The sequence below is a fragment of the Amphichorda felina genome (assembly GCF_050947745.1).
Source record: "Amphichorda felina strain 45539 chromosome Unknown scaffold_4, whole genome shotgun sequence".
In the NCBI taxonomy this organism is placed as follows: Eukaryota; Fungi; Ascomycota; class Sordariomycetes; order Hypocreales; family Bionectriaceae; genus Amphichorda; species Amphichorda felina.
In genome coordinates, this window is record NW_028145046.1 from 2,201,456 (window position 1) to 2,228,549 (window position 27,094).

Sequence of the window (27,094 nt, forward strand, 5' to 3'; positions counted from 1 at the left end):
GACATCGGAGTTGGCGGTGATGCCTTGAAAGATATCGATTGAGAAATACCAAGCAGTTGGGGCAGCAGTTGGTCGACAAGGGCCGAAATGCCCCTCCATTTGTCGTTGACGTACCTATCCGCGCCTTCCTTCGCATGGTGGGGTCTCTGGACGCAGCTAGCGCAGCCGGCCAAACCTCGGAGCATCATAGCAGCTCCAACAGCTTGAAATCATACGTAATAACGTTTACCCCTTAGTCATCCGCAACAGTCTCCATCTGGTCTTCTAATCGACCAATCACAGCGCTCTCATTATGCCATTATGAAAAGGGAAAACGCGGGACCTGGACAAAAAAGTCTACCACGCGGCTCCGAGACCGGCTAGTCGGCATATTCAACTTTATATCTTCAACTTCGACGTCTGCCGTGGAAGCTGAGCCGCCAGGACACTCACCACTGTGGGGATTGGGATCTGAAACTCCAACAGGCCAATTTGTCTTGGCTGAAATCACCCATCATGGCTCTAATCGTATGTCCCCCCATGCTGAACAAAGACACCTCGTTTTGTTTGCTGGCTCTCCGTCGGCTGGCGAGCCACGTGCATCCGTTCACCCATTCCAAGCCAGAGCCCAAGACCCAACCATGAAGAATATGCCAGGCTGATATCCTTCGCCCTTTAGCGGAGAGCCGTGTCTCTTAATGGGGTCGCCGCTGTTACGCTGGCGTCTCGCGTTTCGATTGCCCGCTCCCGATTGCTCTCAGTGCCCTCGACTGTGACCGCGACTCGGTTCCGTTTCCATCCTTCTGCCTCCCAACGACGGCATTACGCATTTCACTCCCAGCTTGAGAATGCCCCTGAATTCGATACTCTTCGAACCTCCCAGGCACCTGCTGCCCCGGCAAAACCCCAGACCCTAGTTGAGAAGATTGTCCAGAAGTACGCGGATGGACTGGCTCCCGGCAAGGTCGTCAAGGCAGGAGACTATATCACGTTACGGTAGGCACAATGCGTAATACCAAACTCGAATGTTCAGAACGAAGAGACGCTGAATGGGTGTTTCTAATAGGCCTCACAAGAGTATGACCCATGATAATTCTGCTGCGGTCATTTCGAAGTTCATGTCCAAAACGATGGGTGGCACCAAGGTCAATGATCCCAGCCAGATGTAAGTTTAGGACAACGGATCAGTTCGCATTATACGTGTCTAACTTCGCCTCCAGCGTGTTCACTATGGACCATGACGTACAAAATGAGTCTAAGGAGAATCTTGCCAAGTATGCGAGAATTCAAGAGTTTGCTCGCGAGCATGGTATTTGGTGCTCGCCGCCTAAACATGGAATTGGACACCAGATCATGGTTGAGGAGGGCTTCGCCTGGCCAGGAACTCTCTGTGTTGCTAGTGACTCGCACTCTAACCACTACGGTACCAATAGACCACATACCCCCTTGAGACGACAATTATTGCTGACGATATGATCACCCCGTAGGAGGCATTGGTTGTTTGGGAACCCCAGTGGTTCGGACTGACGCGGCCGCGGTACTTGCTACTTCTAAGACTTGGTGGCTCGTGCCGCCGACTGTTAAAATTGTGAGGAATGGTTTAAATCAATTAGTCCGTGGTCGTGGTGGCTGACTTTGCTCTAGACGTTCACTGGAATCCTTCCTCCTGGTGTAACAGGGTAAGTGATAGGTTCTTTTCCAAATGTGGTGATCATGATTACTGACAGACTTTTTAATTAGAAAGGATGTCATTGTGTAAGCTTTGTATTCATCTCTTTTGAGTATTTAAGTTGCTTACGAAGTCATAGAGCACTCTGCGGATTGTTTGGAGATGCCGTCTTGAACTCTATCATTGAATTCACAGGCTCCGAGCAAACATTAGCGAGTATACCCATTGACGACCGTCTGAGCATATCGAATATGACCACAGAATTTGGAGCTCTTGGTGGTAAGTTCGTTACTTCATAGCACCATGTTATCCGGTATCTAACGGAATTGTAGGAATTTTCCCCGTTGACCAAAAGCTCATCTCTTGGTACCGCGCCAAAGCCACCACCGCAGCCATGAATAACAGTCCTACGACAGAGCGTATCAACCATGAGCGCATTGATGAACTGGAGGAGAACAAGCTCGTAGCCGATCCAGGCGCTGTCTACGCCAAGGAGCTCTATATGAACCTGTAAAGCCATCTTCTATCGCACCATTTTTAGCCTGATTGCACACTAACCAGCTCAGATCGACTTTGAGCCCTTTCATCTCCGGTCCTAACAGTGTCAAGGTTGCCAACCCCCTGAGCAAGCTTGAGCCGCAGAACATTGAAATCCAAAAGGCATAGTACGTTTATAGACAACAACCTCCGCCGAAATTTGCAGGGAACCTTTCAACTAACAGAGATCCAAGCCTTGTATCCTGCACAAACTCTCGTGCCTCGGATATCGCAAATGCAGCGCGTGTGTTCCGCGAGGCTTCCAAGAATGGGGAAACCGCCAAGGTTCATCCTAAGGTCGAGTTCTATCTTGCGGCCGCTTCTAAAGCCGAGCAGAAGACTGCTGAGGAGGCTGGCGACTGGCAGGTGCTTGAGCAGGCCGGTGCTAAGGTTCTGCCTTCTGGCTGTGCAGTCTGTATTGGGCTCGGAGCTGGCTTGCTCGAGGACGGAGAGACGGCCATCTCGGCCAGCAATAGAAATTTCGTTGGGCGCATGGGCTCCCGCGTGAGGACAAAGGCGTACCTAGGCTCACCTGAGGTGGTCGCTGCCAGTGCGATTCAGGGGAAGATCGCCGGCCCGAACTGGTACCACAAGCCTGAGGGTGTCGAGAAGGTTGTCATTGGCGAGGGAACCGGTGATTACGCTGTCGACAAAGCTGCTTCTGTCGTGGACGGTTTCGACAAACTTCTCTCCGAGATTGATAGCGCGATTGCCGCTGCTGAGGGCACTAGTGGCGAGGCTGCCGCTGAGCCGTCGGCTGCAGCTGAAGAGGAGCTGACCGATGTCCTCCCTGGGTTCCCTGAGAAAATCGAGGGAGAGATTTTGTTCGTGAGTAAAAATCCCGAGTGGTGATTTGCATGAGACGCGCTAATGGAATTTTTTACGTGTAGCTCGACCAAGACCAGTTGAACACCGATGGCATTTATCCAGGTTCGATAGTTTCCCTCCCAAGAACCAAGATCGCAAACTCTGACAGTCGAATAGGCAAGTATACCTACAAGGAAGGTATGACTAAGGAGCAAATGGCCGAGGTATGCATGGAGAACTACGATCCAGACTTTGGCAAAATCGCCAAACCGGGTGATATTCTCGTCGGTGGCCAAAACTTCGGCACCGGGAGCTCCAGAGAGCAAGCTGCGACGTCTATTTTGGCGAAGCAGATTCCTCTTGTTATTGCAGCCAGTTTCAGTAACATCTTCAGCCGCAACAGTAAGTGATATCCCTATCCTGGATTCAGGGGAGAGGAATATGCCGTTGACTAAGACTGTTTCCCTCCAGGTATCAACAACGCTCTTATGGGCGTTGAGGTTCCCCGCTTGGTTGAGCGCCTCCGCGAAGCTTTTAAAGACGATGACAAGAAGCCTTTAACTCGCCGTACGGGCTGGAAGCTGGTCTGGGACATCCGGCGCTCTAAGGTTGTCATCACGGAAAGCGACGGAAAGACATGGGAGCAGAAGGTTGGAGAGCTGCCTCCCAATGTGCAAGGTAAGTAATCGAAACGATCACTCCCCGATCTACCATCGTTGGAGCATGCTAACCGTTTCATTTACAGAGATTGCGCTCCAGGGACTTGAGGCATGGGTAAAGGGTAAAATGCAGGCTCAGAACTAAGGAACTTGTTGCGGATTACTGCATCTCGATCCTATTTGTATAATTCAAGTTTCCTCTAGGTGTTGCTGGGCTAAGGAAAGGAATCAAAGCAACTTTCAGCAATAGAATATTCATTTAGAATGCCTCAAAGTTATCTCACAATCCACTCCCTGCAGGAAGAATGTAGACAGACGCCGGGGCTAATCTTTCCCGCAGCAGCACAATTGCCATCAGATACTCTAGTACTAGGTAAGATAGTAAGTAGTATTAGTTGAATGATGGCAAATATATGTACAACCTGTCAGGTAAGGTACTCGTAGGCACTTGGAAGTTAGATGGTGGAATTCACTCCTTGGCATGGTGGGGCCTCGGTACGCAGCTAGCGCAGTCGGCCAAACCTCGGAGCATCGTGGCAGCTCCAACAGCTTGAAATCACAAGATCTCTGCGCACTTGCTTTCTTTCCCCCGAAAACTCCTCACCTGCATAACCCTACAACCGGCAGCAACAGCAGACACCTGAGCTGCCACGCTCGAGTGGGCCCTACATAATGCCTTGTCAGCAGCCTCTGACAACATGGCATCTGACTTGTCGACAAATGCCGTCAATGTCACCATGGCTTCCGAGCTGCCAGGCACCATGAACGCAACCGTTGAGATGGCCGCCCAACAGTCCTCGGGCTGGCTCGGGTCGTTTGGGTGGCTTATCTACATGATTCTGAATACGGTTTCTCTCATCCTCTACTGGGTGCTGCGTATCGCCACCATCAACATTCCCAGCATGCTGTACAGGCTCTTCTCCACCAGCTGGACCGTCACTATGAACGCGACGACACTGTATGTGCCTCAACCCCCCTCCCCCCAGCCGACCAAGGCCCCTCATGTGCTGACAAGATGTTAGCATGTTTATCATGGCAGGAGTTGTATCGGCCGTCAGTTGGGTCGTTCGATACAGGATCCTCAACATGTACTCAAGGCTGCCGCCTGAGCCTCAGCGGAAGGAGCCCGAGATCGATCTCTTCCCAGACACCCACGACGAAGGCACCAAGTCGGGGCTATCCAGCTACCTAGACGAGTTCTTGAGCGCCATCAAGATCTTTGGTTACCTTGAGCGCCCTGTCTTCCACGAGTTGACCAGGAGCATGCAGACTCGCAAACTCATTGCGGGAGAGACCATCAACTTGGAAGAGGAGAAGGGTTTCTGCATCGTGGTTGATGGGCTGGTCGAGATTTTTGTCAAATCAGGCTTGCGGCCGCGGTCGACCAATGGGGGTTATTATGACGCCCATGATGAGGAAGACGCCGCCCCTGGCCACCTAAAGTACCAGCTTCTTACTGAGGTCCGTAACGGTGCCCCGATGTCTTCACTCTTCTCCATCATGTCGCTCTTCACCGAAGACGTCAAGCTGCAGAATATGGAAGACTCACCGCAGATGTCAGAGGCGGGGAGACACCCCGACCGGCGTAACGCCTTCCGCAAGCCATCTGAGTCCTATGGGCCGCCTGAGATTCCCGTCTCAATGCCCAATACTCCTCACTTGGGGGACTACCAGGAGCGCCCTGGGACCCCGGTCGATGCTGAGCAGAGGCAACGCTCCCCGGCTCATGGTGTGAGCACTTCCAAGATCCCTCCCATGTCCTTGGACGGCCAGCCAACAACGAGCCAGTCCGCTCAACGGCCGGGTCTACCTCGAAGAGCAACTTCGAACTCAGCTCACCCGGACATCATTGCTCGTGCTACGGTGGACACAACCATTGCCATCATCCCTGCCAGCGCGTTTCGCAGGCTCATCAAGATCTACCCGAAGGCAACGGCGCACATCGTGCATGTCATTCTGTCACGATTTCAGAGGGTTACCTTGTCACATGCCTTCAACTACCTTGGACTGACTGGTGAAGTTCTTCAAACTGAGAAGAATATGATCAAGCACACCGTCTGTCAGCTTCCCAACATCCTTAGGGGTGAGGCCTTGACGAGGCTGAAGGAGAAGTTCAGCCGTGACCGCGAACAAACTAGTGATGGCGAGGGGTCAAAGGGCATTGCCCTTCACAACCCTGCCGCAACCCGTCCTCGGAGGTCTAGCACAACACTACGCAAGGAGGCCATGCTGCAGTCCATGGCAAGACGGCAGCCAACGTTCCCCTCCTCTGCAAGCGCCACTGCCACCTCGTCGCCACGAGAGCGACCATCTCACCAAACCCCGGGTCCTGGGGATTTATTATCAAATATCCAACTTGCTCGAGGAAGTCATCGTGCTTCTGGTTCGGAGGTGCGGAACGAGGGCTCGCTTGAATATGGTGGGAAGAACGACGCAAGTCCCCTTGCTCAGCGATCGTACAATCCCTTTGATTCTCGTGCGCAAAGCCGGGTACCACTGGATCCCCGTGAGACGACAGATGAAGACAACTTGTTCCGGACATCAATCCTCGAATGCATGTTCAAGGCTCTTGGATTGGACAATGGGGAAGGGGCTTCGAGAGAGCCCGAGTCAAATGAAGGATCCCCACGGCTTGTCTCCCTCGATTCAAGACGCGGGAGGGCCCTCTACACCAACAATACCAGCAACGCCTTCGGCTCTATGGGACCCTTTGATGCCTCGGCGGATGGCGACACGGAGTCGCTGACATCTAGCGGCCTGGCTATGAACACTCCCCCAAGCGCCCGATCACTTTCCCAACAGTTGATGAACGAGGTAGAAATCGTTTTCTTCCCCAAAGGGTCAGTGCTTGTGGATCAGGGTGAGCGGGCTCCTGGCCTCTATTATGTTGTTGATGGCTTTTTGGATATTGGTACTACAAACCCCGAGGACACTCGGAATATTTTCCCGGCATCCAGCGCGGAGCGCTTTCCACAAGGCCCATTGACACCCGAGACAGCATTCGAGGACAGGATTCCAACACCGGGAAGTCCTGAAACCATGCACTACGATCCTAATGGGCATAATGGAAATCACCGCCGGAGTGTTTCTCTGGTTAAGCCGGGTGGTTTGGCGGGCTACATTGGGAGCGTGTCATCTTACCGCTCCTTCATTGATGTGGTCGCGAAAACGGATGTCTATGTTGGATTTCTACCGAGATCCTCTCTCGAACGCATTGTTGACAAATATCCCATCATCCTCCTCACCATGGCCAAGAGGCTGACACACATCCTTCCACGGCTCATCCTACACATTGACTTTGCGCTTGAATGGGTGCAGGTCAATGCTGGCCAGGTGATTTTCCATCACGCAGATGAAAGCGATGCCATCTACATTGTGCTCAATGGTCGTCTGCGGCTTGTGGAAGACAAGAAAGAAGGAGGCATGGTGGTCGCCGCTGAGTTCGGCCAGGGTGAGAGCGTGGGCGAGCTCGAGGTTCTCACAGAGACTGCTCGGTCTGGCACGTTGCATGCCATTCGCGACACGGAGCTAGTGAAGTTCCCGCGCACATTGTTCAACAGCCTTGCGCAGGAGCACCCGAACATTACCATCAAGATTTCTAAGATTATCGCCTCACGTATGAGGGCCGCAATCGATGATCCTTCCAGATACCAAGTCAAAGAGGGAGTGTCCAGCGCCATCGCTAGCCAGAGGAACTCGACGATGAACCTGCGCACAGTTGCCATCCTTCCTGTCACCGCTGGCGTTCCGGTGGTCGAGTTTGGCCACCGCCTTATGAATGCGCTGACCCAGGTCGGCCCGCCCAACGGCGCCACGTCGTTGAACCAGGCCGCGATTCTCAAACACTTGGGGAAACATGCTTTCAATAAAATGGGCAAGCTGAGGCTGTCGCAATACTTGGCCGATCTGGAAGAGAAGTACGGCCTTGTCGTTTATGTCGCTGGTAAGACCTACCTTCCTACTTTTTTTTTCTTTAATTCCTTGTATGATGAGAAAACCTTATGTCCAAAGGCAAAGCCGCTGATGGTACATGTTAACTCTAATTTTTTCCTGATCATGGATTCTTTCTACCGATTTGTTTTCAGCCAAACCTTGTCGATAATGTTGCTGACACATTTACTCGGCACAGATACTAATGTCAACTCGCCATGGACGCAGACCTGTATTGCTCAGGCTGACAGCATCCTGCTGTTGGGGCTAGCAGAAGGCTCTCCAGCTATTGGAGAGTATGAGCGTTTCATGTTGGGGATGAAGTCTACGGCTCGAAAGACACTAGTGCTCCTACATGCTGAAAGGTACTCTCCCCCAGGTCTAACCAGGTCGTGGCTGCGGAATCGCGTGTGGATCAACGGTGGGCACTTTCACATTCAAATGGCGTTCAGAATGAATGAAATGCCCGTTCATCCGCCCTTCAAGAAGCTGGGCCAGGCGCTTAAACAGCGCGTCCAGGTGCTCCAGGCCGAGATCCAAAAGTACACGTCAAAGAAGGTTCACCACACGGCGTACTACTCGCCTGACACGGCTTTCAAGGGAGATTTCCACCGCCTCGCACGCAGGCTCTGCGGGAGGTCCATTGGCCTCGTCCTAGGCGGTGGAGGGGCCCGTGGAATCTGCCAGGTCGGGGTCATCAGAGCCCTTGAGGAAGCAGGGATTCCGATTGACCTGATCGGCGGCACGTCTATTGGAGCGTTTGTCGGGGCTTTGTATGCTCGACACGCGGACGTGGTGCCAACGATTGGCATGGCAAAGAAATTTGCGGGCCGCATGGCGAGTCTCTGGCGATTCGCCTTGGACTTGACGTACCCATCGGCTTCCTACACGACAGGCCACGAGTTCAATCGAGGGATATTCAAGGCCTTCGGCAATACCCAAATTGAGGATTTCTGGCTCGAGTATTACTGCAATACCACCAACATCAGTAAAAGTCGCGCCGAGTTCCATACAAGCGGCTACGCCTGGAGGTACATCCGCGCGTCGATGTCGCTAGCAGGTCTGCTGCCACCGCTATGTGACGAGGGCAGCATGCTCCTGGACGGTGGCTACGTGGACAACTTGACCGTGTCGCACATGAAGGCGCTCGGGGTGGACACCATCTTTGCCGTCGACGTTGGGGCATTGGACGATGATACACCGCAGACGTATGGAGATTCGTTGTCGGGGATGTGGGCATTTTTCAACCGGTGGAACCCCTTCTCGCCACACCCCAACCCACCCACACTAGCAGAGATTCAAGGCCGCCTAGCCTATGTGTCGAGTGTGGACGCACTTGAGCGAGCCAAGACAATGCCGGGGTGCATCTACATGCGGCCCCCTGTAGACGACTATGGAACGCTGGAGTTTGCCAAGTTTGACGAGATCTACGGTATGGGATACAAGTTTGGGGTGGAATTCCTACAGAAGCTACGCGAACGCGGAGGACTGCCGATGATGGAGGAGGCAGAAGCAAAGCAGGCGCTGCGGAGAACGACGGCGCCGAGGCGGGCGAGTATCTAAATGAGCGATGGACGGGACGATGCCCTGAGATGAGCAATGACGTCCAAGCCCTGCTTTCAACAGCGTTGCGCGTATACCCACAGTGGTGATCATGATACACGATATATACCCAATGGAATCTCAACGAGTCTAGTAAACGCACAGCACACAGTTTAGCGAACAATCAGGATTCTCAACATGTCGTGTCCCAACAACCATGGTAGTGGGTGTCGTCAACACCTGCAACCACTGTGATGACCCCACACAACCAGGCGAACCCGATAGGTGTGGATTCGCATGGCCAGGATCCAGGGTCCTGGACTCGTGTAAGACACAAGCTCTGTGATGTGACATTCATCGTGATGCAGGGAGGGTGACATCATGCTCCGCTGTCCAAAAGCACAGCATCCAATGGCTGATGCCCTGGCGTCACCAGCAATCGGCGACAGATGCACGTTGACGATGGTCATAGCAGCGAGTTCTCGTACAAGTTTTAAGATCTTGACGTTCCGCCCATTGGTGTCTACAATGTCTTGGCTATTTGCAACAACCACGTAACATCTCCACCACATAATATCAGCACATCACTAAACAAAGCATAAACCAAAAACATGTCCTCCCGTCTCCGATACAATCCCCCTCCTCGTCCGCGGAGAGACCGCAGCCGCCGTCGCTCGCGCAACCGACATGCAGAATGCGCAGTCGACACCTGCAAGGCCGTCGAGGAACGCTACGGGGCGTTTGGGTGGACCGAGGGCCTGACTCTGGCGCTCATGGGGGCCGTGGCTCTGTTCAACTTTGACAAGGCATATGAGAAGCACTTGGAGAGATCGGAGGAAGGGAGGAGCAGGACGTGGGCAGCTGGGGATGAGGGAGACGGCAGCAGGTCGAGACGGGGGAGCTACGGCGATGAGAGGCGCAGACGGTATCATGATGAACGGTGCAGGGAGGGACGGCGGACGAGTTCAAGCCGAGACTGGGGAAGCCGGAGTGGCAGCTGGTAGACTATTACAATGCTACGGTACAGTTTCTTGTCTGGATTGATCTCTATTGGTCTACAGGAGTAGACTAGTAGCACCATGACCCTGCTTACTTCCAGTCTATATACTCCAGGTCAGTGCTTCTCTAACAATGGCCAACTCGCCCTCTTTGGGGAACACGATATCGCCAGCCTCCGTCACTGCGGCATCAACCCCATTATTAGCCCCCACCAGCTCAAATGGGACAAATAAATGCCTGAGGGCTTGGTCAATTCCCAAGGCGGCGTCTGGGGTATTGACTGCTGGCAGTTGTGTCAAGTTATACGAGCGTACCCAGAGGTTCTTATCAAGGAACGCCACCTTCGCGCCGCAGAACCCAAGGAAGCACCGTATGTCTGATGACTTCAGGCAAATAATAGGTTTGATTTGTCTCTCTTCTTCGTCTTCGGAGCCAGGATGTCCACGAATGTCGTAGAGCAGTACTTTTCCAACACGCTCATCGTCCTCCACCTCGACGAAAAGAAACTCCCCAGCCTTGTTGAGCGTCATCCTCGTCACTGAGTGAGGTATTGTTCTCTCCTGGCAGTCGAGTAGTCGCAAGGGAGGGGGCTTTGCAGACAGACCAGCAGTGTCGTTGTTTTCTGTAGGGTTCATGGCGAACAAGCCATCTTCAGCCACGGCGAGCAAAGTACCTTGGCCGGTAATAGTTTTTGACCACGTCGTCCGGTGGACTGATAATTTTGCCTCGCTTGGAATCGCTATGAGCGAATTCTCGCGGGGCTGTAGTGTGAGAAGGTGGATGTCATCGTCGTGAACCAAGATATGACGGCCATCCGGACTCAAAGAGATATCGCGGATAGGTTGCGGCCAAGTCAGCTGCATTTCCGAGCTAGTGTTCCACCGATCATCGAAACGCCGGACTAGAACCGTCGACGTGGCGTCGGCCGTGAGTAGGAGCCTTCCCCCGGGGCTCCAGGATATGCTCGTGGGCAGTACGTCACGACGATGGGAGTACAGATGGCGCGTGGAACCACTCGCGATATCATGGTAGTGGACGGACCCATCATCCTTGCCAAAGAATACATGGCCATTTTCAGGAACCATGACGGTGATGGCAACAGTCTCGCCGTACTCCCCGACCGTGGGAGCAGCCTCGTTATCGCCTGCCGACTCGCTGGCACTAGAGCAGTCGCTGATGGTCTTGCGCACCAGCGCCGCAGGCTCCCATACCTTTGACATGGTGTCCCTGATATCGAAGAGGCGCAGCCCATCTCCGCTGAACGCAAGTGATCGAATCTCGTAGTCTGAGGACCGTATGCAGTAGAGGAGGTGCAAGGTTTCAAAATCCCAGAGCTTGATGGTGCCCAGCATATCTCCCGTGGCAATCGTCCGTCCATCGGGTGTGGCCGACATGGTGTAGGCATCCCCTGATACGGAGGCTACCTCTTCCTGGTGCCATGTCGTGAAGAGGGCCAGTTCCCCGTCCTGGTAGGTGACTGCGAGAAGCTCCACGCTCGGGTTTGGGTTGAAGAGAACCTGCGACACCGACAAGGCTTGTTTCTCACAACGGCCGATCTCGATATCCTTCTCCAGGCTCCAAAGCTGCGGAGGCCGGCCTCTGTACGCCACCGCAAGGACGCGGAGGTCGGGGGATATGCTGGAGCTGAGAATGGCCTGTCTTGCAAATTGCCGCGTCTGGATCAGGTCCCTCCCAGCGAACGGATCAATCGCCATCTCAATCCCGTCCATCACTCGCCTGGACACGATGGCGCTTCCTTTGGTGCAGGCAACCAAAAGATGGTCATCTTGAGAGAAGGTGAGCGATACGGGAGGATCAGAGTGGGCAACGGACCAGATCAGTTCGCCGTCCACGCTCCACATCTTCATGCTGCGGTTCCCCGAGGTGACTAGGTGCTGGCTTGAATGGTCAAACTTCAGAACCCGGACGTGTTCGCCATGGTGCACTGATGTTCGTTCCTGGCATGTCATGCCGTTGTACACCTTGGCGTAGCCTGACTTGAGTCCAATGGCAAAGACATTATCACCAGCGGCAAGGGACATGGCCCTGGTATCGCGATGGTCGATGTAGCTGATACAGTCGCCCCAAGAAGTATTTTTGAACCCTTCTAGGGCCAGGCCGCTCCGTGCTGACCCAAACTCCTGGTAAATGCTGCTGCTGGTTGGGCATAATCGGGGTATGATGAAGTAGATGGCAGAGGGGTATAGCAGCAAGTTTCTCCCAAACTTGGCCACAATCCTGAGGAGATCGGTCGCCCATTGGCCAACACTGTCGAATCGTTTGACCATTGGCACCGTATACTTGGCTCGGCGGTCTAGAAAGTTGCGCAGGTTCTTGGCGGTGCGGACGATATAATAGAGGTTCTTCCTCCGTCGGGCAATGTACTCGATCCAGCTCAGAACATTGGTCTTGAGGAAGCGTTCCACCAGCTCTAGGAGGGCATTGCTCTGGGAAGATGCAGCCATCATATGGTCTGACCAGGATGTAGCTGCATAGTCTGCAAAGGGCGACTGGACGCTCTTGAGCTCCGATAAAAGGGCCCGGCTCCTCGGTGGCTTCAGCTCATCGCCGCATAGATACTCGAGGCAGACTGTCGCCAGTCTTTCGTTTGTCTCTGACCGCTTGATTGCAAAGGGGGAGTCCAGGCTGCTGTCCATGAAGAACTCTCGCGCTGTGGAGTGAATCAACTGGACGGCTCCATTCTTCTCGATACGCACCATCTGTCCACAGAGACCGTCCACAGTCCTCTCGATGTTAGGGATGTTGCTTTTGAGGTCAAGCTTCATGGCAGCCTGGAGCTCATCCGCCGTTAGATTCCGGATAGCGCAGACGACCCAAGCAAGTATCGCTTTTGTGAGTTTCATCTCACGCGAGTTTCGGCTCATCGAGTCTAGCACCCGCTCGTATAATGCAACCATTCCCTCGGGAATCTCATCCAGAACTTCGCTCATGGTATCCTCGCTGTACACCTGCTCTAGCTCCTCGAACGCAAGCTTCGTCCATAGAAAAGATCCGTCGGATTTTCTGATGATGGTGTCGACTAGTTCATGGCGGTATTCAATGTCCACTGCCAACGAGCCACAGTGACGCTCAATGTAGGACCGAATATCATTGAGTGTATCGTCAGGCCCCATGTTGTGGTTGAACACTGGGCTTCTTAACGATGTGAAATGCTTCTCCAACGACTGGATCTTCCTTGAGCTGAAGAATATGTTGATGGGGTACGCGGCATCGATCTTGGATAGCATGACAAAGAGCTTGGTGATATCAAGGCACTCATCGATGCCATCGACAACCCAGAATTGCTGATTCGGCAGTGGAACTTTAAGGATTTCGTTGACGAATAACTTCCTCCAGAGACTCCTCGCGTCGTCCTTGTCGATGACAACTCCGCTCTCTTGCAAAACGTGAAGCCTCTGCCGAATGGCCGGATGGCAAGTCGCCATCTGGTAGGCTAGCTGCCGGAGGAACCCGCTGACTGTTTGCTGCTCCTTGTGCCCATGTTTGAAGAAGTAGTAGCACACGTCGACACCAAATTCTTGGAGGTGGTTGACAACGTGGGCCGAGACGATAGACTTCCCGGATCCTGGTTGCCCAGTGAGCCAGTACGCCTGCAATGTATCATCGCTGGTATCCCGCCAGTTTTGGAACGTCGGCTGTCCGATAATCCAGCGACAGGTGTCTTCCTCTTGTAGGGACTGGAGGTTGGCAAGGTCGTCCTCGGCGAAGCTTTCGATGTCGAGCCAGAACTCCAGGCTTCCAATGACTTCTCTCGTCTCGTCCGCTTTTCGTGCAATGACTGTAAACCGTCAGTCTTCGTACTCGCGTAGCTGCTGCTGGTTCACCCACTGTCGCCCAGGATGTTCTCTACAGCCTTTGCTAACGAGTTGCGTACGACGTGGTAGTTGGGGTCGGATGGGCTCTCAAACTTGCACATGCTCTTGTGATCGGCGTTCAAAAGCTGGACTTTTTCATCCTTGGCTCCTGCTTTATATTAGCGCTACGCCTTGGACAGTGCTGAAGCGCTGTGAGAGCAACGAACCTATCACAGCAGAGTCACGATCGACCACGAGAATCGATGCTGAGGTGCTGACTTTGGTTTTCCAAGTCTCGTAGAATGACCACAGTTGGAGCCTGTCCGTAAGCATTCGGAACTCGTCGTTCATAAGTTGGAGGGATGATGAGTTGCGGGAGAGGTCGGCAATGTACTGTCGAGATGACAGCACGGTACTTGCGCGGAGGATGTTGTTGAGGATCTTGGCAAAGTCGGACCCTCGATGCGGAGTGGCGAGGAAGAACATGGCCTGGATGCGAGCTGCGATATCTTGCGCCTGAGGGTCTTGATGTGCGAGAAGGTAAGCCTACCAAGATGTTAATTTCATGGTCCCCGAGAGACGGCGCTCACTGTTCTCGCCTTTTTCATGACCAACCCTCCCATCGAATGCCCGACCAGCATAATGCGAGTCTAGAGTTTCGTTAGTGAGTTCTCCTGACGCAAAGTAAAATAGACCCCCAAGTTGTTACATTTTTGTCATGTCGAAGGTAGGGCGATGTGGACATGTCCCCGAACAGCGAACGGCCGAAATCGTGAATGTCCAGGGACGTCTCCTTGGTATCCTTGAAGTCGGCATTGTATCCAAAAGAATGGATACGGACATTCTGCAGGTCTGGCTCCCGTGGCAGCCAGGCTTGGGGCCAGAAAAGGCGCAGGTCGTCTCCTTTGCACCATGTCTTGATGGAGCCCCCTCTGAGTCCGTGGACGAATATCACGTCTACCAACGGCTCCGGCGGAGAGTACAGCAGGTTCAATCCGTACGGCCCCCAAGAATCGTCCTTGATTGTGCTTACAGACCTATGTCGAGTGAAGGAAAAACTGTTCAGTGCCCTAGAGACGGATGAGATTTCCCCGCCCTGCTGTGAAGGAGCGAAAAGGGAATATTGGGATTGAGGCCGGCTCGAGATTGGGCCTCCTGGGTCACTGGCATGCTAACTCTGTCGTTAGGCGCAAGCAAAGGGGTCCGTTCAATCGAAGGTTGACCTACCCGCTGAGATAGGCGAGGATTGGGCGCCATAGCATCTATGGTCGACCCGATACGGCGGTTGGGGATGGTGGAAGAAGCTGCGCGCCCCCGCCGCACAATAACATGAAGACAACCCCTCTCCTGTGCTGAGATCCCAGGTTATGTTTGCATGCGAGGAATTTTAGGCAGGCAGGCCGTGCCAGATCAAAGAACCAACGATCGACGGCTGGTCTTCAGCGCTGGAGCGGTCAGGCGAAGGTGTTGTCCTCTCTTCAGTTTGAGGCTGAAGAACGTGAATGGGCCCAGGATCAGCTGGCTCCGACCTCGAGGGTCTGGCCTGATTCTGCTGCGCATTCTGTACTTCACGCCACAGCACAGCCAGTTGTAGATGACCAGGGTATGAGGAGACCCTCAGCTCGCTGGGCAGACTACACTCCCATGCGCACAGCCTGGTCCAACCGTCCACGCCCACCATGCAGCCCTGGGTGCTGGGCGCTTACATGCAGACTGGGGCTAAGACGAATACCGCAAGTCTATCGCGGAATTGCGGCACAGCAGCTCAGCCTGGTTGGTTAGATTCAAGACTCGACAGCCATGCTGTGGTTATTGGGGCTCTGGGGTAGGTAAATTGACAACGGCCAGCACTGGAGATGTCAGCTGCATCTCTCGCGTCTCGCGGGGTAAACAGCCAAAAAAGCCCCCATCGAGCAACACAGCCTCAACTCGGTAGATTCACTTTTTCAATTTCCCGTCGACACTTCGAAATCGATTCAACATGGTGTATATTGAGCCCGAGTTCGAGCCTGCCAAGATCCCAGACACGGAGAGGTACGAGGGTCCAAATGTCGACCCCAATGTATTTGCTCGTAAGGAAGGCCGCCTCCTCCAAGCGATAGGAGAAAAGTGCTGACTCGGTCGTCAAGTCTTCCCAGAAGGCTCCCAGGTCCAATGGTCGTCGACGCACGGAGCGAGCTTCTGGGCTATTAGCCACAAGATCACCGTTCGGTTGCCTGCTGGCAATGAGCGGGACTACTTTCTGAAGCTCTTTCTCCACGAAAAGGGCAAAGAAATGGTTAGGGGCGAGTTCGAGAGCACAAAGGCTTGGTACGACATTGTACCTGAGAACGTCCCCGAGCCCATTGGTTGGGGCGAATGTGCAGACAGGCCAGGCACCTTCTTTCTGCTCCTCGAGTTCCGCGACATGGTAGATGAGATGCCATCGGCTCAAGACTTTGTCCGTATTGTGGCCAAGGGTCACCAAGCTTCCGAGTCCCCCACGGGCAAATTTGGGTTCCACGTCACTACCTTTGCCGGGGACCACGTCTCCGACAATACGTGGTGCGATACCTGGGAGGAGTTCTTTACGCGGTCCATGAAGTATGCCATGGAGCGCGAGATCCAAGTCCAGGGTCCACATCCCGAGCTGCAAGAGCTCGAGGAGAAGGTTCTGACCAAGGTTATTCCTCGTCTTATCCGTCCAATGGAAACGGAAGGGCGCAAGATCAAACCATGCCTGCTCCATGGTGATCTATGGCACGGGAATGTGGGCGTTGACAACGTGACTGATGAGCCTGTCCTCTATGACTGCGGATCACTATACGGCCACAATGAGTGTATGGGATCCATCCCTCCAGAAAAGGTTATGAGACTGATATACATCTGTTGCACAGACGATCATGGCATGTGGAGAGCCTCAAGGTACCGTACCAACAAGCCCCATGTGCGGGCCTACTGGCGCACCGCAGAGATGTCGGAACCTGCAGAAGACCAGGACGATCGCCACGCTCTATACGCAGCGTGAGTTTGAGCGTTCAGAACTGTAGCTTTTCTTCTTCTAACTAGGAGCAGACGCTGCGACTTGGCCGTGTCGGCTATGTGGTACCAGAACAAGCGCATGAGACAACTGTAAGTGATCCAACACTCTCATAGTTAGGAGTCTTCTAGCTCACCACAGAGGGGGGGTTATCAGGGCCCTGGAGGAGTTTCGGCGTCTAGTGGACAAGTACTCTGACGGATATGAAGGCTATGTGGCAACCCGCGCGAACCAGGCTGCCTTCTCGGAGAACCAGGCTTCTCAACCTCACAATGTGGGTGACGATGGGAGCCGCTTGCCACAGGGTCTTCCGAGCGGACAGTCTGTTACCGCCACAATCTAGAGAACAGAGAATAGGCTTATGACCAATCACTGATCATTTTTCGATGCCACCGCTTCTGGCTCCTGAGCAGTTTCTTTCACCTTGGATCGCTTGACGCGCCAGTCCATCCCCTTGATGGAAATAAGCTGGCTGCCCATAAGACCCAGCACGCCGGCCAACAGGCCGAGAAAGGTGAAATACCAGCCATAGCCCATCTTTCCCATGAGGGGGTCGATAGTAGCAATCCCTACAGCCGACAGCCCACATCTCACAATATTGCCCGACGCCGCTGCCGCGCTGGGATTTTCTTGAAAGATGTCGACAAGCAATGTGTTGAATGACTTTTGCAGTGAGCCTTGACCGTGACATACTGGGTGTTGCTCTTACCTGTACCAGACATGTAGTCAGGAAACCCAGGCCAAATTGGAAGACGAGGGGAGCGCTTATATGCTGAAAAAGGTCACATTAGGATCTTGGTGTCGAGCAGACGGACCGTGAACATACCACTTTGTGTGCCAGCACCCATCCGTATCCAACAAGGAGGCCTGCGCAGCCGAGAGTGAGAAAAACCATCGAATTCATCCTCGCTTTCTCGATGGGGAACTTGAGCAGATCGTCGCCTCTCACCTTGTCGACGGTATGTCCGATGCTCCTTGCCGTACGCTTGTAGTTCCAGTCCATCATCTTTCCGTTGGAGAGACCTCCCAATACAACGCCAACACCGATGGCGAGGTAGCAAAGGCCGATGTTTGTATCGCTCAATTGGTACAAGGCCTTGAATATCGAAGTAATAGAGGCCTGGACACAGTAGTAGATGAGATAAAAGAGACCGCTCATTGAGACGACGATGGATGAGTCTCGATAGAACAAGATTCGCAGAGAACGCAATGGATTAGGAAATCGTCGTGGGCGAGACTGACTCAACTCCGGAACAGATTTGCGACCCGCGGCTTTCGGGATCTTCACCGACGAGACGACCGAGATGAACGGCTGGCGCCATTTGCTCGGCACAGAGAAGCCATTGTTGACGATATGCCGAGCCGTCTCGGGGAGGAGAAGAAAGACCAGGAGGAGGACGCACACTCCGCATATCAGCAGGAACCAGAAGATCCAGCGCCAGCCCGCGTGGTCGACCAAGACGCCCCCAATGACGGGAGCCAATGCAGGGCCGAGATTGGTGGCAATCATGGCAAACCCCAGCATGGAGCCACGCTGCGCAGGCGTCGCCACGTCGGCCACCACGCCGTAGGAAATGGCGACTGTGGCTGAGCACCCCAGACTCTGGAGCATCCGGAGAGTGAGGAGGGCCGGGAAGCTGTTTTGGAGGGCCAGGGCGAGATTGGCCACGATGTATATCGCGAACATGACCAGGAACACTGGCCGCCTCCCGATGGAGTCGGCGACATCGCCAAACAAGACTGGCGCGACGGCCTGGAGCACGAGGTACGAGGTAATGGTTAGGTTGATGTTCTGGGCGCTGGTGCCCAGGGCAGACTGGAGCTCGTCGATGGCGGGGAAGTAGATGTTGGCGCTGAGAGGCGAGAATAGCATGGAGAAGCCCACAACGGCCGTAAGCAGGCGCCTCTCGCCGGCCGAAAAGGCGGAGTACGCGTCTGGAGGTGGCCCATCGCTGGGGAGGTCGTTGTTCTGTTCTAGGTCCCGGGTCCGGCCTTGTTGTGGTGGATCCCCAGGACCATTCGAAGGAGGCTTTGGTGAGGACATTGGGCTTTGGCTGTCGCTTGGGGCGTCCCCATCGTTTTGACCGATAATGGGGCTGGCAATTGGCATAGAGATTAGTACAGGGGTGATCCCAGAGCTCCACTTGGCTGCTTCTGCGGCTCTGAGCCTGGCGACCGGGTGGGAATATTACATAGAGGTATTACATAGGTACGTATCCGTACAGATCATAGGTATTACATAGAAGACAGAACCATCGCATGTGGGTGCGGAACTGTTGGTCTAACAGTTCCAATTGGAGGGGAGGAATAGAAATGTTCCGTATGATTGAAACCCAGTCGACCCTTCCCTCAACTCATAAGCGCATCAAAGACCTTCGAGCTGGTGACCAACGAGACTGCCCGATAAAGTCATCCAACGAAGCCCAAGTTACCCAACCCAAACAGAGCAAGGTGATCCTCAAGTGCGATGAAATAGTACTCCTCGTCAAATCAGCCATGCGGCAAAAGGAAAATGGACTGATTGCACCTCTCTCGCCGACCTTTTTCATTCTTTTTGTCATGGTTCAACCAATTCATCATCTTGGATGAATCCGGCATCCTTCAGCGAGCACATCCCAAGACGCCTTTCGCTGCCTGGTGCTTCCAGGACCTCATCCAACCCCACCTGCTGTAGCACATTTTGATTCTTGATTAGGGCCATGGTAGTCTCACGCCACCGTCGCATCCGGGGTTGAAATGAACCCCAATGGAGGTCTCTGGTGTCGTTGAAAATGACATGGATGATATCCTGGAGTGGGGCTTGATCCATCACTCGAAACCAACACTCCTTCTTTGGGCAATCGAATAAATCAACGACGACTGAACCATCGTTGCCGGACCTTGAGCTGAACAAAATGAAGCGGAGCTGAGGGGCTGCAGGGTTGGCGATTCGATCCCGTATCACTCCCGCCCATGGCGCCAAGCCGGGCTCACCCAGTGAGGGTAAATGATCTAGGAACATCTTCAACAGGTAAGAAATGTTGACCTCAAAAACCGGCCTGAGCGTTTCGCTTTTGGAACCTTCTGGAATGCAAGGTATCATGAAAAACGATGTCCGCTGTCCAAATTTATGATTGATCAATACGGGCATCACCAGCCCCCAGTCGTTAATGGCCCTGTAGTGACACGCCTCCAGCATCGCCCCTATCGCATTCGTGGCTTCTTTATAGCGAGGGCTGCTCTTTGGAAGAGTTGGAGAAAATGTAGTGCAGGGTGGACCACATATTCTGAGACTTTCCACTAGGATATTCCATAGAGCTGTTGTCCGAATAGCACATTTGTAATGGAGTGCTGCAGCAGTTATGGTTGGAGGACCAAGCCAACGCTGTGCGACAATGGAAACCGGATCAGCATCTTGGGACAGTAGCCATTGTACCACCTCTAAGGAGGGTCCGCATGTATCGCGGGTGGACCATCTGCGCCATTCCAGTGCCCTCAAGATATCGGTAGCCATGGAGGCATCTGTCGTCTCCAGAAACGGCGAAAAAAAGTCATTGAGGATGAGAGATTTAGCAACGAGGCTGGCGTACTGGGACTTACTCGAGTACGGGTAGAATTCTCTCTGTAACCCGAGATCATGTAGGATCGCGTTAGAGTAGAAAGTTTCGGCGGTACGTAGTAGATGGACAATCCCTGTCTTGAAGCGGCTCTCTTTACCTCCCCCCAACTTCAGCATTTTCTCTATTAGATCCAACACGCTATGTATCCATATGAGACTTGTGGCCGCATTGTTCGCCTTGTCCGCTGGTGATAATAGGAATGACGTGACGCGAGCGTAACACATGTGACTCTGCACCAGCATATAATATATATCCACTGACGACAGAGGTGTATGTTGCAAAATCTGCTGGCCGACTGGTGTGTCTGTCAGAAAGTCATGAGCTGTGCGGTGGATAAAGCACACTCTCCCTAACCCTAGTTGGCCTCGCTGTTCTGCACTCTCGTCTGATCGTATCTCCAGTAGGCCAGCGCATCGAACGGCAATCTCTTGTTGGGTTTTGTCGCATATTTTTCTCAGACCCCGTAAGTCGACCTCGCAGTTCAAGTCAAGAAGCCGCTTTTGACTTTCCGGCGCCATTATACATGAAATTTCGAGTAAAGAAGGTGCCAACGCGCCAATTACTGGCTTCAAATTCTCACATTCAATGACAAATCGGAAGTATTGAGCTGCCGACTTCCGATATATCTTCTCATCTCTATTATTTCTTTTCCACATCTCAGCATAAAGCTCATCGAGCTCATCGGGAAGTTGTGTTAGCCGCTGGGCTAGTAGTTGCTTTGAGTCGCCCCATTCGATGCCGTCTTTGAGGCTCCTTAATGCCAATCGGAGCCAGAGGAAAACTCCTTGGGCCTTGTATAATAAATCTGAACATATTCGACCTAAGGCCTTAGGAGTAAGCGAGCAATCCATCTCCAAGTTTGCAAGTTCTGATTGTGCGTAAGCCATCATATCCGGCCACGTCAAATCATGAAGCTTGAGGTTGGAAAACTGGGAGAGTCGATACTGTAGTTGTGGTTCTGGTCGGCTAGCAACACAAAGCTTGACGTTTGGATATTCTGTAAGCGGCTTTATCTTTTTGAGATGCTCATCTTGCCCGTCTTTTTCATAGTACTCGTCTAGACCATCGATAAAGATACAAAAAGCATCTTGATCAAACTGAAGAGATACTATTAAAATATCTCTTAGCTCGGTAATAGACCAGTCATTCAGGAAAGTTTTAGAAATTGTACAAGTAAACCGGGCGAGGATATGATCGATAAGGCGGTCGTTTTGTTCGAAAAGCTGGTAAATCAAAGTGCTATACAAGCCTCTGGTATTAGACTGTAATGACAACCCGATTCTCCAGAAAAAGTGAGAGAGTATCTTAGTCCCTGGGCGCCACTGGTCCAGGAGAGTTTTGGTGATTTCGCTGCGTATGATCTTCCTGACGAGGGTGCTTTTTCCTGAGCCAGGTTTGCCTTGGATCCAGAAGAGAGAAATGTCAGACTGTAGCCACTGCACGAAATCTTCCCATGCGCGATCAATCTCATCAAGCTTTGCAGAACTGATCCGGGAATTCTGACCGGTGGAAGCCCCTGTACGCTGGTATGATTGAAATATCCGACGGAAGGTCGCTTCATGTGGGTCTGTGATGTGATTCCGCCGGTGGTTCATCTCAGGAAATTGAAGGCTTCCGAGGAGGCGTTCCCGTCGTTTTTGCGTGGCCTCTCTCGTCTCCTGTGCTTTGGCCTGTGCGTCGGCGTGCTCCTTGATCGACTTCTCGACCTGCCTGGCTTCCTTGGTATTGTGGTCTCGGGTGGATTGGCCTTCTTTGCTTAACAGATCCCTCATCTCTGCGAAACCGGCAGAGAGCTGCCTGATAAAAGATTCGAGGTCGCTGTCTAATTTCTGGAATTCTTGTTGTTGCTTGAACTCGCTGGCCTTGCCCCTAAAGCTTAACTCATGTGTTAGTTGGGAGGATAGGGCTCATTAGTGGTCTAAACTCACTAGGCATCCGTAATCATTAGATGCTGCATAGCATCCCTATAGCCCTTGAGGTTTCTTTCGAGGTCCCCAATGGTTCGTTTTCCCCAGTGGGAAGAGACTCGGGCCTTAAGGGGGCCAATGAAACGACCTTCATTGCTGCGAGTGTTGATTTTTGCCACATATTCGTCGAGCTTTTTGACGTCGGGTATGCATTTCTTCGCAATGTCGGCTAGTGACTGCTCCTCGGGTGTGCTCGGGGATTGGGACGACTTTTCAACCTTGTCGGCAGCTTCGCGCATGGCCTTTGAAACGTCTTGCAGGTGAGAATCTGGGTGTTTCTGGCCATCGTAGATGTCTTGGCAGACCTGGACAGTGTCGCGGGCGAAGCTGATGACCTGGAAGATGTTGCAGGCCAAGCCGAGAGCCTCCAAGCCAGACATGGTGAGCTAGGGAGCAGCTCTCGGCTAATGTTGGGCAGTTGAACAAGTGGAGGGAATTCAGTTTGGCGGGAAGATGGGGTCCCAACTTGGTGGTCACGGCCTCAGCTCAGCGTAGCTGAGCGTGGCTGCAACAAGCGTGACAGAGATGGACAAAGGCAATCTGGGAAGAGGGGGAGTTGGCCTCTGGTGATGGGGAGGGGCTGACTTTGAATCTCCTCAAGCACCTGCCTACCAAATGACTGAACGCACCTCCCACCAATGATAGCACTCGGGATTTCCGCACTTCTATCATCTGTTCATCAACTGATGCAAGTATGCCTAATGCAGCACGGACACAGCCCCGAAGACAAGGCCCAGCAAGTGTTACACAGCGTTGACTCTCCCAATGGTGGGCAGCATTGGACCCAGGGTGCAGTCGCTCGCACATTAGGCAAATGTTGAAAAGTAAAACTCATTTACGCCTTCAGCCCTGCCCTTTACATCCTTGGTCGGGGGACACCGAGGCAGCCGGAACGATGTAAGGAGTTGAACACGAGTGTAGCGCTGACAATTTAAACGGCTAGGTATTATATTTTACAACACCATCAGCTAAACGATTGTAATTCGTGATTTGCTATGCTCGAAACTGGAGATGACACCACGCATTTCTCAATCTGGGACGCCTGATAGATCTGTAGCTTGCAATGGTCTTTTTCTATAAAACCTCCTCATGCTACAACAATGGCAGCCTTCCTTCTAGCTAACTAGTCATCGAAGAACGTCAACACGCGCACCTCGATGCTCTCCCGCATATAGTCATTTACATGAGCCGGGTCTACGAATGCAGAATGCGGGTTCCTCCTTGCCTTGCCGTCGGTGGCCGAATCGAAGTTCTTGAACAGCATCGGCTCATCAGGGCGCTGGGCGTACTTATAGTACCACACGTGGTCTGGGTTGGGCCTGCAGGCACCCTTCTCATCGACGGCATTGGGGTAGACCATTGTTACCGGAATGATATCCTCGTCAGGCACGGTGCGTGCATCAACGACGGCGAAGGGATCCTTCAGGATGGTTTTGATAGGCCGCCATACCTGTAGAAGTAACAGTAAGCAGTCATGTCCTTTTGATGAATTTGAGTAAGTGGAGGTGCATGTTGATACTTACGTTGATGATCTGATACCGCTTCTTGAGAAGCTCATCCGCCTCATCGGGAAAGTATCTTCTGACACGGTTCGGTGCGTCGCCATAAGTCTGATCAATGTGGGCGTTGTATGTCGGCCCGCGCCCAGGCACACTTCCATCAGCGGCCTCCACGGGCTGACGGCGGATGGCGTGGTTGAACACGAACGTCCGCGAGGCCCCAGTAACATCCTTGACCAGCTGTTCGGTTTCAGGGTAGTATTCCGCCTTGATCTTTTCAACGTCATGGAAACCCTTCTCCTTGCTTTCGTGCTTGACAAATTGAAAGCCATAGGTGTCAAGAGTATATTTATCCTCCTCTCCGGAGATATCATGTATAGTAACGGGCAATGTCTTCATGGGTCCGAGGACAGTGCCTGGGCGACTAGGGCTCTTAGAATCATATCTCCACTGGCTACGGCTGAGAGAAACTTACCCCATATGAAAAGGGGCCGGTGTGCCTTCAAGGGCAAAGTACATCATGTCGTAAGCAACATCGTGCTTGTCAGGCTTTGCCTGGGCGTGGGCTGAGCCGCCTAGGCCGGAGTGAATGCCTGGGGCAGGTTGAGTAGAAACAGCAGCCATGATTGAAGATACTTCGAGAAACGTGTAGTCTTTCTTGTTGAGGTCGTACGGAGGTATCCTCTTGATCTTAAATACACTTTATATATTCTCTGTCCCCTTCCGCGTGATCACGGGACGCTCATACTCTACGCTGACGTCCTCCACAAAATATGTGTGCCGGTGGCTCCGTTGCAACAATAGACACGTGTTTTCAATGAAACGCTTACGTAGCTTATTGTTGCGGCGTCCGAGTGTTTTGACCTCGGTGTCCGGGTATTTTGATTTCGGTGCCCGAGTGTTTCAACTTCGGCGGCTAGATAAGTGTTATGATTCGGCGCCCGAGTATTTCGAATTCGGCGCCCGAATATGTATAATAAATATTAATGGGAATATTTACCTAAATAGCGCTTTTGATATAAGAAAAAAATTAGTTTAATAGATTCACCTATAACTTTGAGACATCAAAGCATTATACCTATAAACCTTAGATAGATAGAAATCCCTCTTTGAACTTAGGGCTTATGAAAGATGGGTAAAGCGTACGGGTATTATCAGGGTCCTTCCGGCGTAAATACTTAAAACAAATAAGTAATCGACTGAGTCGCATAGGAAGTTATTAAGAAATAGGTTCTAACCCCGTACTTAAAATATCTCAAGTAGCGGCGAGGGAGTTACAAGGTTAAGCCTCCCTAGAGACTACTATAATTATTATATACCCTTATCATGGCTTAATTTACTGGTCTTTTATTAAGTACTTATAGGTTTACCATTAGCTAATGCCTCGTGATTATACTTACCTATTTACTCGGCGCCGAGATTGCGGCGGCACACATCGCAAGACGAGGTTCAAGATGCCTAATGCAATGCCACCCCAACAGCGATACTAGCCTGAGTAGTCTCAACTTACGAAAATGAACCAAAGAGGAAAAATCCGATGACGAGGCCACAGAAAGAGAGTAGGCGATTCACTCCAACGGATGTCCCCTTAAGTCCTGGCTCACACAACCGGACCTAAAGGGGCGCCAATACGAGACTACATGTATTAAACAAGAGTATTTTACATTTCATAGCAGGCAATATAAATATTCAGCTAATAACCATCCGCAGAAGAGGAATGTATCTTGATCAGAAAGTCTCAAGACGCCTTTAGCTCTCGGCCAGAGTAGAGTCCCCGAGAACGAAGAGTCGCCCAATGATTGCCTAGGCCTCCACTCCAATAGCCGCCAAGAGTTCCTTGCTGGGCTTCATCTGCTTTTGGAAGCGCTTGACAAAGAGGTGGCCAACAGTTTCTTTGCTCTTGCCAGGCTCCTCGAAAGGATTGGTGGCAAAGATGTCGCCATGCCAGGCCGTGACGGCCGAGGACCTCTCCACGGGAGCCTTGTTGACAACGCGGTGATGGACGGCCTTGTACACGTCTCCAGACCATCCGGCGAGCATGTCTCCGCAGTTGATGACAAACCTGTCCTCCACTGCGGGAACGCTTACCCATTCCTTCTCGTCCTCCAGCCAGACCTCGAGGGCGTCTTTGCCGGGCTCCTGGAGCAAGACGGTGATACCACCCCAGTCGTTGTGGGCGCCGAGCCCGAACTGTCCCTCTGCGGTGTCTTCGGGAGAAGGATAGCGGAGGAGGTTCATGCCTATCAAGGGCCGCTTCGAAAAACGCTCCATTGTGCTTGGGGAGCGATCAAGGCCTTGGATCAAAATTTCCCAAAGGAGCCTCCCCATAGCAGCCGTCTTTTGGTAATACTCCCAGACTGGCTTGCGGAACTCATCCTCGGGGAGAGAGGGCCACTGGTTTGGCCCGTAGATCCCACCCATCTCGACCTCGGGATCGTCCTCGCAGAAGTAGTAGGACTTGTCTGGCGATTAGCTGCGGATGACACGGCCATGGACATGCCTCCTGGTGCTCACCTCCTTTGCGTCGGGCATAGCTTTACCGTCCCGGCTGTGGGCACCGGAAGCCTCGTATCCCCGACGGCAGCGGCTTTTGAAGACAGATATCTCCATCTTCTGCTCCTTGGGCTGGCTGAAGAATCGCTCGATGCTCTTGAACATGTCGCGCTGCAGGCTCACGGGGACGCCGTGGCCGGTGCACTGGAAGAAGCCAACCGTCTTGAATGCATCCCGAATTTGTGCAATGACCTGGGCCTTGTCTTCAGGGGAAGTCGGATTGAGATATCCGCTGATGTCAACCAGGGGGAACTGGGCAGCCTTGTCAGACATATTGGCGGGTGTTTGCAATAAGCTGTTGCAAGATGACAAGACCAAAGCGATAAGCACAAAACACCATGGAAGATGCGCTAAACGCCATGGGCACCGGGCAGTATGATTATAGGGGTTTTTGAAGACGTGATAAGCCACGGTATCTCGGGGCCCGAAGACACAATGACCTGCTTTGCTTACCCCCGAGAACTCTTCATCGTCGCTCGAGAAGATGCGTCTCGTTGTACATCTCGTTGTGTATCTTGTT

General features: G+C 52.7%; 8 protein-coding genes across 8 annotated transcripts; 3 read left to right on the forward strand and 5 right to left on the reverse strand.

Annotated features, from left to right (window-relative positions):
* Positions 1–495: 495 nt before the first annotated feature.
* LYS4 (homoaconitate hydratase LYS4) lies at positions 496–3,796 on the forward strand (the record flags this gene model as incomplete). The annotated part of the gene is made up of 12 exons (XM_083193919.1): positions 496–507; positions 821–975; positions 1,046–1,144; positions 1,200–1,288; positions 1,844–1,927; positions 1,981–2,158; positions 2,215–2,313; positions 2,380–3,013; positions 3,076–3,115; positions 3,170–3,394; positions 3,464–3,670; positions 3,738–3,796. The coding sequence occupies 12 exons, from the start codon at positions 496–498 to the stop codon at positions 3,794–3,796; spliced, it is 1,881 nt and encodes a 626-aa protein (XP_083050867.1).
* A 553-nt stretch (positions 3,797–4,349) lies between these two features.
* NTE1 (lysophospholipase) lies at positions 4,350–9,144 on the forward strand (the record flags this gene model as incomplete). Its single annotated transcript, XM_083193920.1, has 3 exons — positions 4,350–4,609; positions 4,674–7,594; positions 7,781–9,144. 3 exons carry the CDS (start codon positions 4,350–4,352, stop codon positions 9,142–9,144), a joined length of 4,545 nt encoding a protein of 1,514 aa, XP_083050868.1.
* Positions 9,145–10,223: 1,079 nt separating this feature from the next.
* Positions 10,224–14,780, reverse strand: ACO1O0_004482 (WD40 repeat domain-containing protein; the record flags this gene model as incomplete). The annotated part of the gene is made up of 5 exons (XM_083193921.1): positions 10,224–13,921; positions 13,972–14,106; positions 14,165–14,483; positions 14,647–14,739; positions 14,775–14,780. The coding sequence occupies 5 exons, from the start codon at positions 14,778–14,780 to the stop codon at positions 10,224–10,226; spliced, it is 4,251 nt and encodes a 1,416-aa protein (XP_083050869.1).
* Positions 14,781–15,918: 1,138 nt separating this feature from the next.
* Positions 15,919–17,299, forward strand: ACO1O0_004483 (uncharacterized protein; the record flags this gene model as incomplete). Its single annotated transcript, XM_083193922.1, has 4 exons — positions 15,919–16,009; positions 16,067–16,940; positions 16,992–17,048; positions 17,098–17,299. The coding sequence occupies 4 exons, from the start codon at positions 15,919–15,921 to the stop codon at positions 17,297–17,299; spliced, it is 1,224 nt and encodes a 407-aa protein (XP_083050870.1).
* Positions 17,300–17,325: 26 nt separating this feature from the next.
* Positions 17,326–19,000, reverse strand: ACO1O0_004484 (uncharacterized protein; the record flags this gene model as incomplete). The annotated part of the gene is made up of 2 exons (XM_083193923.1): positions 17,326–17,619; positions 17,783–19,000. 2 exons carry the CDS (start codon positions 18,998–19,000, stop codon positions 17,326–17,328), a joined length of 1,512 nt encoding a protein of 503 aa, XP_083050871.1.
* A 3,482-nt stretch (positions 19,001–22,482) lies between these two features.
* Positions 22,483–22,902, reverse strand: ACO1O0_004485 (uncharacterized protein; the record flags this gene model as incomplete). Its single annotated transcript, XM_083193924.1, has 1 exon — positions 22,483–22,902. One exon carries the CDS (start codon positions 22,900–22,902, stop codon positions 22,483–22,485), a length of 420 nt encoding a protein of 139 aa, XP_083050872.1.
* Positions 22,903–23,645: 743 nt separating this feature from the next.
* Positions 23,646–24,645, reverse strand: ACO1O0_004486 (uncharacterized protein; the record flags this gene model as incomplete). The annotated part of the gene is given in 3 exon segments (XM_083193925.1): positions 23,646–23,972; positions 24,046–24,481; positions 24,497–24,645. 3 exon segments carry the CDS (start codon positions 24,643–24,645, stop codon positions 23,646–23,648), a joined length of 912 nt encoding a protein of 303 aa, XP_083050873.1.
* A 1,179-nt stretch (positions 24,646–25,824) lies between these two features.
* ACO1O0_004487 (isopenicillin N synthase family dioxygenase) lies at positions 25,825–26,847 on the reverse strand (the record flags this gene model as incomplete). The annotated part of the gene is made up of 2 exons (XM_083193926.1): positions 25,825–26,478; positions 26,536–26,847. The coding sequence occupies 2 exons, from the start codon at positions 26,845–26,847 to the stop codon at positions 25,825–25,827; spliced, it is 966 nt and encodes a 321-aa protein (XP_083050874.1).
* Positions 26,848–27,094: the final 247 nt, after the last annotated feature.